Raw genomic sequence first — 13,340 nt, 5'->3', positions numbered from 1 at the left:
AATGGCTACAGAGGGGAGAGCTAAAGAAGGAAACTGAAGGAATGATAACAGCGGCACAAGATCAGGCCCTAAGAACCAGATATGTTCAAAGAACAATAGACGGAAATAACATCTCTCCCATATGTAGGAAGTGCAATACAAAAAATGAAACCATAAACCACATAGCAAGTGAATGCCCGGCACTTGCACAGAACCAGTACAAAAAGAGGCATGATTCAGTGGCAAAACCCCTCCACTGGAGCCTGTGCGAGAAACATCAGCTACCTTGCAGTAATAAGTGGTACGAACACCAACCTGAAGGAGTGATAGAAAACGATCAGGCAAAGATCCTCTGGGACTATGGTATCAGAACGGATAGGGTGATACGTGCAAACAGACCAGACGTGACGTTGATTGACAAAGTCAAAAAGAAAGTATCACTCATTGATGTCGCAATACCATGGGACACCAGAGTTGAAGAGAAAGAGAGGGAAAAAATGGATAAGTATCAAGATCTGAAAATAGAAATAAGAAGGATATGGGATATGCCAGTGGAAATCGTACCCATAATCATAGGAGCACTAGGCACGATCCCAAGATCCCTGAAAAGGAATCTAGAAAAAACTAGAGGCTGAAGTAGCTCCAGGACTCATGCGAAGAAGTGTGATCCTAGAAACGGCACACATAGTAAGAAAAGTGATGGATTCCTAAGGAGGCAGGATGCAACCCGGAACCCCACACTATAAATACCACCCAGTCGAATTGGAGGACTGTGAAAGAGCAAAAAAAAAAAAAATAATAATAATAATAATAATAATAATAATAACTGTAATTACAAAATTCATATGTGATAGTATTTTAAAGAAATACATTACGTACTAATCTATCCATGTCACTTTTAATTAAGGTTAACTCTCTCTCTCTCTCTCTCTCTCTCTCTCTCTCGTCTCTCTCTCTCTCTCATCTCTCTTCTCCTCTCTCTCTCTCTCTCTCTTTTACCGAGATGTAAGAATTTTTATGGTACTAGTATGTAAAATGTTTATTGATAATTTCAGTTATTTAATAATAATAATAATAATAATAATAATAATAAAACTTTAATTACAAAATTCATAATGGTCGTATTTTAAAGAGATGAAAATGATCTTTCCATTTCACTTGTAAGGATAATTTCTCTTTCTTACTGAGATGAGAGAATTTTTATGGTAGATGCACGTGTTTATTATATTTTCAAATAATAATAATAATAATAATAATAATAGAAGTAGTAATAATACGATAACTAATTTCAAAAGAAAATTCTTCCCTTTGTCTTTTTCTGTATCAATTTCCCCACCTCAACTCGAGTGACACTCAAGCTCTCTCTCTTACTGAGATGAGATCATTTTCATGGGCGTGTATGTAATAAGTTTATCATTAATATTTTCCAATAATAATACTAGAAGTAAAAAATTCATATCTGAGTATTTTAAATACAATAATCATTCCATTTCTCTCTTTTAAATACTGTAAGGACAACTCTCTCTCTCTCTCTCTCTCTCCACAAGATACTTGTCATACATTTGGTGTTTCTATTTCTTCCTTTTATCTCTCTCGCTCTCAGCAAAAGAATTGATAGACAGACAAACATAATTGCACAGTCCTCTCTTTCTCTCTTCTCTGGAGAAATATATGTATTTATGGGAGGGGGAAAAAGTTGCCTACAGACGTTCATTTCAATCTATTGAAACCTAAGGAGTTATTTCTCTCATCTCTCTCTCTCTCTCTCTCTCTCGTCCCTCTCTCTCTCTCTCTCTCTCTCCCTCTCTCTCTCATTGTATTTTAATGAAAATATACAGTAATTTGTGAATACACAGTGTTGCACATGAAAAAAGTAAATTAGTGATAATTTTAGAGAAAAATTGCAAATTAGTAGTGAAATTTTCCCTGTGGACATGTTTTCAAGAAAGTCGTTCCAGCTTACGACGATTTTCGGGTTACGACGCGTCTTAAGAACGGAACCCCCGTCGTAACCCGGGGACCGCCTGTATATATATATATTGTTCACTGTTGCATGTATGCTTCTATACACTTGTAAAAAAATTGTGTTCATCCTACCTTTGAAGCACGATCAACAGCATTTTTTATTGCATTAATGTATTGGATAGTCCCTAAAAAGCAAATTTCTAATGACAGTGCTACAAAAGTCCACAAATCACACAAAACATTTATTTACTTACTTGCTGTCTTTTTTATGAGAATTTTTTGCATGATACTTTATGCCATTTACATTCTTGTATCGCTTTCGACACCCAACAACAGGACAAACATAAGGCTTTTCTTCACCATTTCCACCAGTGTGTCCTCTGCAATAACCATACACAAATTTTGCATTTCAATAATAAAGAAGAGATGAACCAATAATGAATACAAAGTAGTATTGTTTAAGGTCGGTCTTCCACAAAAGTAACATCTCAACCTATCAATTACACTTTACACATATCTGAAATAGAATGTTCACCAAAGTAACAATAAAGCCCCACCAAGTTTACACTAGTGTAACAACCATTTAATCCTTAAACCCCATGATGGTATAATCCAAGAATCTAGGTACAGTGCTTCTCCACTTTTTCACGGGGATAGGTTCCAGAACCCACCGTGGAAATGCAAAACCTCTCTAAACATGCTTATATCTGCCAAATACCATGTACCACTTAAACTGAAATACTTAAATCTGCCTACTTTTACAATTCACTGGCTAATTTAAGGAAAAAAAAACGAATAAATGATAATTTTAGAGATACGACCCATTGAAAAATTCGGAAATTGGTGAAAATTGATTAAAGTTCCTGTAGAAACATGAAAAATATGTTCCACAAAAATCGGTGGAAAAGTGAAGTGTGAAAAAGTTGGGTAGCTCTGTAACATACACTTGAAATTACAATATACTAAACCTATTGAAAGTAATTTTATGGACTATTTCACCATATCAAATATTGAAAAACAAAGGTAATTTGATGATCAGGTAAACGGGACAGTAGAATTGTTGTACTAGTAATCCTCTACAGCAATGGCGCAACTTCTGTATAAATAAATCAACCGAGACCTGTCCTAAAACATACTATATCAGTGCATCATTTCTCAAAAAGTGTTTTGTGATTAAAATTTTCACTTTCCACAATGAATATTTCATGGAGTGCTTAAACAATAACTCATCGCTAACTGTGATTCAATTGTTTCACTGTAATAGCATAAGACCTCAATTTTATATAATACTTGAAACCATCATCAGTGACTATGGGCTATTCAATCTCTCTTTTTAATAGAAGTATTTATCAATACAAATACTTACTTGCTTGCCAGTTTTATAATAAGCTCTGCAGGAATTTCATCTTGTGTGGTCCACGAATCATTGCTATCTTCATTTTCACTTAACAGCATTTCTTCACAATCACTCACTGCAACATGATAAATATCATCTAAAATATGAAGGGGAAAGTTAGTGCATATACAATCTTTTACTCTTAACAACTCAATGAAAAGGGACTGGACGCAAAAACAATGTCGGGAAGAACAAATTGGAATCTTACAAAATACAAAATAAAAAAAAAGTAAGGTTGACAATTTTCCATGTAAAAAGTTACTCATAAGTTTATTTTTCCAAAGTTAAACTGCAAGTTTAAAAAATACTGGCCCAATATCTTTAAGCATGAAAATAATTTCAAAACTCTGTCATGAAAAAATGCTTAGTTAATTATATGTACAAAGACCTAGTTGCACCTTATCTTTACCAAAGATCAGTGGTCCATGAATAGCAACATATCATCATGGCAAGTATTGCAAAGATGGTATCACAAAATGATTGGCCATGAAAAGGTCATGGGCTCAAAGTCTGATATGAGGAAGGATATCTTGAATTGGACAGTTAGTCAGAGGTGCCAGAGTGTCAAAAACTCCAGCCATTAGTATATTTTGAAATGAAACACTATTATATGAGATGAAATTCCCACTTTCTAATGTTGAACCTTTTAGTTCTAGTTTCTATTTGCTGGATCTATAGTTTAAGTCCATATTTTAAGTAAATAGATACCAGAAACCTACAGTATTTCTATCTGTGAGTAACTTAAATGCTTCAGTCAGCTGACCTCTTAATTGATGCTCTCCTTTAGAGCTCAATCTAGGTGCTCTAGCCTCCTCTGATATCCATTATGTCTAAATGATTGTAATACTAGATCAGCTACTTGCTCCTAAACTGCTTCTAATCTTTTTACGTTCATTTTCTGAGATGGCACCCAGCTGAACAGTATACGTACTCTAAGTAGGTTCTGACAAGTGCTCCAGAGAGAGAGAGAGAGAGAGAGAGAGAGAGAGAGAGAGAGAGAGAGAGAGAGAGAGAGAGAGAGAGAGAGAGAGAGAGAGCTTGGGATTCCTCTAGGGAGAACATGGTCTTTCTATCTACATTTGCTAGAAATGGAGTGAAAAGGTGGGGCTAATATAAAACCAAATGTAAAAACTTCATTCCTCTTAATGCCTGACATTCCTCTAGGTAAACAAACTTGTTTTAAGTACACTCACTACCTCTTTTGTCAAATATCCTCATGAAAAGATACCATGTTTCAGATGATATAAAAGGACAAAGGCTTATCTTGGTCAAAGGAATAGAAACTTAATAATTATCTTCTAATCAAGACATGGTTACATGAAAAAAAAACATATATCACTAAACATAAAATAAGAAATTTCATTCATACAATATATTTATACTACAGAATAGTTAGACAAAACAAGTCTCATTTAGAAACTCATATAGGGATTCCCTAATGAATTTGTTCTTAAACGAGGTGATAATTAGAACAAGGTCAACTTAAAATATTGAATGGCTAATTAGGAAGCAACCAAAGACAAAGGATGTAAAGTAAAAAGGAAGACCACATATAATGTACCTGGAGGCCAAAGGGAAGATGCAAAGTGCCATCTACTGTGAGCTGAATAAAGAAAGCCACCCAAGAGTACTTGAAGCAATCTGTGATCATGATTAAAGTGAAAAACAATAAGAGAAGCAAAATATGCAGTAGGGTATTCCAAAGAGGCGGCATTATTTATTAATGGCACAAATAAAGGCAGTTTGAATTTTCAAGTTGGTTTAACAAGACAATAAACAATGTATGACGAAATTATGAATGGTTGGTAGGCAGTTTGTATGAAGACATAATGTAGGATGACAAAACTAGTATATATATATATACACACACACACACACACACCAGTTTCTAAAGGGTTGTAACAAGGTGATAACATTGTTGATGCCATAAAAAGAATAACCGATTAAAAGTACAAGAAAAAAGCACTACTTTAGATTATAAAGAATATTTTATCTTGAAGTCCCTATCTCATCTCTAAGCCCCTCACCTTACCTCATGTACATTATATCTGATAAATACTTTAAAAGCCTCAAATAGCACTGCAACTTATTACACTAGTCTTGCAACATAAGACTCCTATACAGATCTCCAAGACATACTAACCTGGAGGACTATTACTGACTGCGCTGACGGGAGTGCTCTCTCGTGTGGAGGATGGAGTCCCAACGCTGGAGCCTCCAACACTTGAACCTCCAACACTTGAGCTACCCATCATATTCTAGAATACATTAGATTACTTAATATCTTGTAAATGTAACATCCTCCAGTATAAAGAAACAGTATAATGGTAATACCCTTCAACTTAACAGATTCTTTAGCTGGTAATCTTTCAAGAAGAAATACATTTTCTACATATTTAGGCCATAAATTATATAGAATTACCATACTTCCCATTTAGGGATATCTCAAAAGTTCCAATGTTGCTCATCATTTTTAAATTCTGCCACTTTTCAAAGGGTCTGACTCCCAAATCATCTGAAAAGTTGAGGTCTCACACAAGATAACTGTACTGTATTGGTTTATTTTACATATATAATACTGACACCCTTTAATACCTTTCATGAAAAAAAGTTAAGACTTCTTTTAATTAAGATTAACTTCAATCATATCTCTAGGTAATAATGGGTAACTTCAGTGAGATGTCTAATTGATGAATGGCAAGTCAAGTTAGCTTTTTGGTTAATGGAGATAAATTCCTAAAAAAATCTGAGAGTTTAGCATTACGTATATAATACTTTCGTTAAACTCTTCTCACACAATAATGAATACATCTGCATCTCATGTATCCAGCACCTGAATAAAACCAACTATGCCAGAGTCAGTAAAACATAGGATATGTGAAACTAATATGGGTTCTGTCTATTATAAAATTTAAATTCACTTTTTTTCCTATACATCAAGTAAAAAATAAAGCAACATGTAAATATATACGTAAAGTAATATAACTAAAATACTGATAACCGAGTGCAAACTTGAGAGCACCCAGCGCCCTCTATTGAAAGGGAGTTTTCATAAAATTTTATGTATTCAGACATCAGGACATTCACAGGCTAATGTGAATTCTCAAGCAATCCTTTAGTTTATTTGTAACACATTAAAGAAGGTATGCTTTTGTTCAATGCATTATGCATTTAGTGTAATGTTCCAATCGCTGTCATTCAAACTCTTATATTTACTTTATACCTATTCTTCATTATCAAGGCTGTTTGTATTGTAGAAATATGAACTTATAGTAATTCTTTTTAGTGATTTTGACTTTCCATGCTGGTGCCATCACTTGCCACTTAGCACTGTAAGAGTCTTGTTTACTCATTTCCACATGTAATTTCCATTCTGGGAACTGTTTGCTTAGTCTTTCCATTCTGCACTGGTTTTCATTACTACAGACCACGAATTCCTTCAGTAATAATTTTAAAGTATGATTCGCAATAAGTAATAAGTCATTTTCAATACTGCACAGTTATTTTTCTTTCCTATTTCACAGTAACGCTATCGGCATCTCTAGATTTATTTTACATTTATCTTCATACTCTAGCTTTAGGTTTATGATCTTATGATTATTATCATTACTGCTTTCAGTCCCTATTTATTTTTTTAACTTCATTAACTCCCCACTGCTTTTACTTTTGTATTTGTAAGGATTTGAAGTAGTGCCTTTTCATTACGCCTCAGCATACTTGTGAGGTGTTAAAGGGTCTGCCTGAAACTCCTTTTAGTCATCTTTAGTAAAGGACCTGCATTTTTAAGTTCCCCTTGTTTAGTGGACCACAGTGTTCCAGCAGCAGTACTATTGTACTGTAGGCTGAGCAACATGACAAATAATTTTCCATCATATCAAAGTGTTTTTCCAAGTACCATTAAAGCCTCAACTTTAGACAATATACTTGCCAAATATTTTTTTTCTTTGGCAATAGGTTTTCAGACTGATTTAGTTAAAGTGATATAAAAGGTACAGTTCAGTAAAATAAAAGGGCGCCTATTACTTCAATGCATGTGTGTGAAAGAAAACAGACTTATGTTTGTACCTAAAATGAATTAAAAACACTTATAGTGACATAACTGTTTCAATGCAAAAAATATCAATCTGCTATATCAAAAAGCATTAATAAGCAACAAATTATCAAAACAAAATTCTAGTACCATAAGTTGAAAATCAAGTAAATTTTCTAACCTTAGCAGAAGAAACCAGTAACGATGACAGGTGGAGTGATCCTCCTCCATTACTTGTAGTGGTTGTAATGGGAGGAGGAGAAACAGTTTTATGGTTTGACAGTTTCGCAATTTTAGCAGGTGGACCCACTGATGTTCTGTTGCTAAGAAGGTGCTTCCGTGGAGTAGAACGAGGAACACTTGGACTGAAAAACCTCAATACAGAACTTAAAGGAAGGCATGATGGTTGCTGGCTTTCTTGAACGGCCTCAGTAGCAGGGTCTGATGAAAAAATAATCAGTGTTACTAAACATGACAATGGAGAAATAAATTAACAGCACTATCAATCCACTTTCAATGCAACAAAGTGTACAAATAAATATGACAACAAACAAGCACATTTATATAGAAATCAAAGATAATCTAATGTATTTGAATGACTTGGGTCTATATCTTGTATAATATTTAAAAATCTCTACTTTCAAAATTTGTTTAAAAGATAAATGTTACTGCTTCACAAATTTTTCTTCATCACAACTGTCATTCTTTCCTATTCAAAGTAGTGGAAGGTTTCCTGCAGTTAACTGGAGAAGAAGGAAAGTTCTTGTAAAGTAGTAACAGTTTTAATGATTTATCATAACTGACCAATTAATACTGTAAATGCTAAACGGCTAATGCTTTCTAGTCTTCCTCTTCTTGTTCCCAAACCTTTTCCACCGAGATCCTTCACAGTGGAAAAGGTTTGAGACTGTAACTCATGCACTTCTTGCAGGAGAGGGTGGAAAGTAAGATGGAAGAAAGAGAATATGAACAATGGTACAGTAAACCAAAGCTCATAGCACACATGGTCACTAGACAAGAATGTAATGAAGAATGCCTGTCTCCAAAATGAAAAAGCTAGACAATCCTTAACATCCGAGTCCTTCACACAAGATGATGATGTTGGCTGAGGCAGAGAAATAAAACTCCTTGGAATGAGTAAAGAGATGGAACACAATTAACCCACCATACAAGCCAATGTTGGGTGTCTTCCATGTTTACAGGTCATATTAATGCATAAAGAGAGGTTTGCATTTGTGTAGAAAAGATTGCTTAAGAAACTGACTTTGTAATTTGCCAATTCTTTTCTGGATGAACTGAAAAACAGTGAACCCAGAATTTCACACCTGAAGAACAGCATTCCGAAGTTTTTTCAATAAACAAATGCTGATGCTTATAACTGCATAGTAAATCAATATAAATACCTGTGACTAAAGATTAAAACTTAAAGAGTTCTCAAGATTTCAGCATATGAATTTCATGAGTCACTGTATTGCAAAATTATAAAATACATGATTGCAAACTTAGAAAATACATGAACTGCATTGGGTTTGATATTCTTGCACAAAATGATCCTTTAATCTATAAGCTAAGGTCTGTCAACATGAAAACATTGAATCATCTGTAAGCTGATAATATATCAACGTTTAAGTTAACCATGAAATTTAGTTACTTTAATTGCTCTCAATAATTACGCACCTTTCATTCTGTTGACAACACCAATTTTAGACACTGACATAAGTTACTTTAAAAATAAAAAGCAAAACTCTTCAACAGAGCTAAATCTGGTTGTCACCTAGTAAAGCATGTACCATGTCTACGGCAATTTTTGAAACATTTACAGTGCCAGGCATGAGGCTACTGGCAAACTTTTAGGAACAATCATAGTATCCTTATTAATACTAAACTATAGTTTTGATAACTGATGGCAAGTCCCAACAACCTATCATTTTTTTCCACAATGTGATGCTATCCTGATTTAACTAGAGACTAATAAAGACAGATTATGGAATAGTTACAGTGTAAAACTGCCACAAAAACAACCACAGAAACATGATGGCAAGTTGCTCTTATCAAACAAGTTTTTGAGCCTGTCAGTCGAATTGAGTCTGGAAAAGAGACCAATCATATTTGGGTCTCATTAATGATTAAAAGAACGTAGCACTGAAATGTCTAATTAATTTCCAATTAAAATATTCCTATCCAGTTGGTTCTACATATCTCATTCCTGAAATTTGTTCCGCATATGAACAATCACCAGTTTTACAGGTACTTTACACTAAGCACATAAAACTGTTGTACCATACCCAACATAACAAACGTACACAGTAGTCTGCTAATAGACCAGGAGCTTTCACTGATACAAAGCTTGTTTAATCTACCATTAACAATGGCATACTCTTGTAAACTTTTAACACATTAGTCTTATTAGACCTAAAATATACTAAGATATCCTAATTCTTCAACTAACCTAACTATACAAAAAGAACACATATATCACCAAAATATCATAACCTGCAACTGGAGTATTTTATGATGAGTTAGCCTAGCCTACCAAATAGTCTTCTACACCGAGGAGTAAAATTCAAGTGTACCATCAAATACTTAAGCCTCACTCACATAGATGAAATTAGCTGAAATTAGCACTCACTATGGAAGTAATGACATGCAACTGTCAGCAGCCAATGTGTCTATATATACACATATAGGTATAAGTGGTAGATCTTAGTAATTGCTCCGTGTTAGGTATTTCCTTGGAAATTGACTTTTTCTGTAGTGTTATCGTTATTTATTAAGAATTTTTTTATTTTTTGTCATTCAATTGGAATTAACCTCTCAGGGATTACTACTAAACACAATGAAATACATTTGACCCCACAATCACTAAAGGCTTTCGTATTCGCAGGACCGTTCCTTGCAGTCCGTGCTCAGTTGTTACTTAGAAATACCATATATATATCTATACATATATATATAAATAAAGGTGATGTGACGGAGGAAAATGAAAAGCAATTCTAGTCTTTTCATTTTCCTCCATGGCATAAATTTTATTTATACATAGCATTACGTTTTATATATTTCGGGATCAAGTTATTCATCTATGTGTGTGTATATATATATATATATATATATATATATATATATATATATATATATATATATATAATATATATATAAACTAGAGAATTAATTTCAAGTAAAGCATGATAAATTCAAGACAATAACAACAGAAATGATGGAGTCTTTGTATATTGTCATGCCACAGGTTAGGTTTAGTCTGGACATTTCACCTTGGTGTTTCAGTCCTAGGCTACTATGCACTTAAATATTCCTCTCTGAATATGTAATTATGTATCTACATCTGAAATCATTCCCCCAGTAATAAAAACTACGCATATGATTGCACTTGTCATGAAACTTTAGCCAAAACTGAACTAAACTCGGGCAACATTACCTATAGCAAGGACCTAAGCTTAATACTTCAAGGTACTTTCACAATATGCCAAAAGTTTTACTTATAACATTCATTTCGCGAAAACATTTCCTAGTCCCATTGTAACATGCAAAACACGGACGGTCACAATGACGAAATCGGCACGACTCTGCGTAGTTGAAGGGGCGTAACCCACACCAAAGTCACAAATGTAAACAAACCTAAGGGGGTGGTGCTGAAGAGGGTGGGTAAGGGAAGGGAGGGGCCGTCATATTGTCACCGTTTTTACGCCTTATTGCACACTTCCATATCATCTAACTTGAACAACATAAACACCGTACCTATATGTATCTCCTCAATGTGTTGGATGAGCTCTAATAAATTCGGAAACGATAAATTACAGCCATTAAACTTGCAGTGGTTCAGTAGGAAGACTGCCATAATCAGCTGTTCGCCGCGTAGCCATAGTCGGCATCACTTCTTCGAAAATTACACTTCGCTCAGGGTCTGTAAAAGCCTGTTTTATGTGGCAAATTTAAAGAATAATAACAACAATGCAATTAAAAGAGAAAATTATTTCTTTTTTTGGAGAAATAAAACAACGAAGAAATATTTGGTGTCTCATTTGATCACAAAGTCACGTTCAGCAAGTCTACCAGCTGACTTTGATCGAAAGAACGTACAAAACTTCGTGGATAGGAAGTAACTGTTCGATTGTAATTTGTTGGTGAACTATTTTGGAGTATTTAAAACTTTTGAGTGTACCATTGAAATATTTAGCAAAAACTTATAATTATAATATGTTATATTTGATTTATTTAACATAATAGCGTAAACAGTCCCATTTATAGCTGTATGTTACTGAAATAAGCTAAAGCCGATTACTACATTCGAACACTAATAATGTCTTGGGTAGAAAGAGACAGTTTTCAGTTCCTCTTGACATAATTGAAACGAACTCGGTCGACGACCGCAATAGGCAGACGACGTTAAAGTGCGACGTAGAACTTAGGAGCGATGCCCTCAATGCGTAAGAGGATGGAAAAAAGAAAAAAAAATACCCATTCCAACCAACTGGGGTAGCATGAGTGAACACTAATCATCCAGGTCGTTCACGTAGCATAAATGAACTTGAATAACGCGAATAAGAATCTAAATTGATTGCTGGGGTACTACAGGTTCCCGTTATTGGGTATTTGTGGCGGGAAAGAAGTTTTTCTTGTGTAAAATATGGTCATTGTTCTTATTTTTAGTCTCTAAGGAATGCGAATAAAAAAGCAGCATCCATAGGCATATTATGTAAAACTTCTATGAAAACAACCAAAAAAGGCAGAGAGAGAGAGAGAGATCCGACCAGCCTATTCGCAAGAGCAACCGGTTTCCATTTTCTGCAGCATTGCAACTGCATTGCATTGCTATTGCCCGAGACTATTTTTTTTTTAAATAAATGAATGAATACCTTAAACATTCCGGCCGTCGGCAGATGAGGTTTTCCGGACCACCAAGTTTTTGTCGTTCAGCACGGCGTATAGGTCATTCACATTCATGTAAACAATAGGTAGCCTACTAAGTTCTTCAACTAAGAAAAGGATAAAATCAAACCACTCCTATCATCGTTATCGTCATGATCGTCGGATAACTGACGAATGGAAAAATAAACTTTTTGTGCAAACTACGACCGCAAAAATCAGCTGTTCCTTTACACCTTCACAGGTCATCGACCCACCCATCATAAACTGCACTACTTATTTCTACCTTCTACCTTCTAAGGTATGAGACTCACGTGTTCCTAATCCTTGGATACAGCCAACCAAACTTACTGTCCTTCTAGGGCATCCAACATTTCAAATCCTTTCTAACAATAGACATCGGTCTATTTTTCAATACATCATCCCTTATTTATTTTTTTTTACTCTTTCAACTTTTCTTACATCATTCAGCGGTTCCCACTTGAAGTATTTTCACTCTCTATATATAAAAGCTTTATTACATGTACATTTCTCCTTGTAAACTTGTTCATTCTAGTGCTCAATTTCAAAATCTTTTACCAGTTTTTGCGAATATCACCATACCAAAAATATACTTACATACGTAAGTCTTGAACGCCCAGATCAATTTCATTTTCCTCAATGAAACGCTCACTTTCAGACATTATTAGCCATCACCATTACTTATTTGTTTATCACAAAGTTTAATTTTTGTTTACTTATTTTCTTCATTTAAATGTATCTCATTATCTCACCAACGGCAACACGTCATCTATGTCTCTTCCCTATAGGCCTAAGTATCTTCCTTGAACCTTTTTAACTCCCCTTTGACTCACAATTTTCAAATAGAATCTTTAATCCCGTCCAATTCATTCTACATGAAGCGCTTATTTCCCTTATCAAAGCTTTTGCGTTTTAATTCGTGAACATATTCAGAAACAATGACACCCAGTTGAAATACCTTTCAATTTTCTTTTCTTCTTCTTTTTTTAACCGAGTCGAGAAATGATCAGGTGTTGGGTTGAATGCCTCCTACATCCGGTATGCATCCAGTTTTCACAGACGTAATCC

General features: G+C 34.5%; 1 protein-coding gene across 1 annotated transcript in view; it reads right to left on the bottom strand.

The window, feature by feature from the left end:
- Positions 1–11,248, bottom strand: part of LOC135195074 (uncharacterized) — a 28,396-nt gene extending 17,148 nt beyond the window's left edge. Inside the window, exons 1-5 of the mRNA XM_064221450.1 lie at positions 11,124–11,248; positions 7,552–7,811; positions 5,484–5,598; positions 3,311–3,416; positions 2,199–2,324 (exon numbers count right to left, since the gene is read on the bottom strand). Coding sequence (XP_064077520.1) covers positions 2,199–2,324; positions 3,311–3,416; positions 5,484–5,598; positions 7,552–7,811; positions 11,124–11,223 — 707 coding nt within the window. The 5' untranslated portion in view covers positions 11,224–11,248. The remainder of the gene's footprint in view (positions 1–2,198; positions 2,325–3,310; positions 3,417–5,483; positions 5,599–7,551; positions 7,812–11,123) is intronic.
- Positions 11,249–13,340: the final 2,092 nt, after the last annotated feature.

The sequence above is a fragment of the Macrobrachium nipponense genome, chromosome 20 (assembly GCF_015104395.2).
Source record: "Macrobrachium nipponense isolate FS-2020 chromosome 20, ASM1510439v2, whole genome shotgun sequence".
NCBI lineage: Eukaryota > Metazoa > Arthropoda > Malacostraca > Decapoda > Palaemonidae > Macrobrachium > Macrobrachium nipponense.
This window is presented reverse-complemented; position numbering and strand designations above follow the sequence as displayed.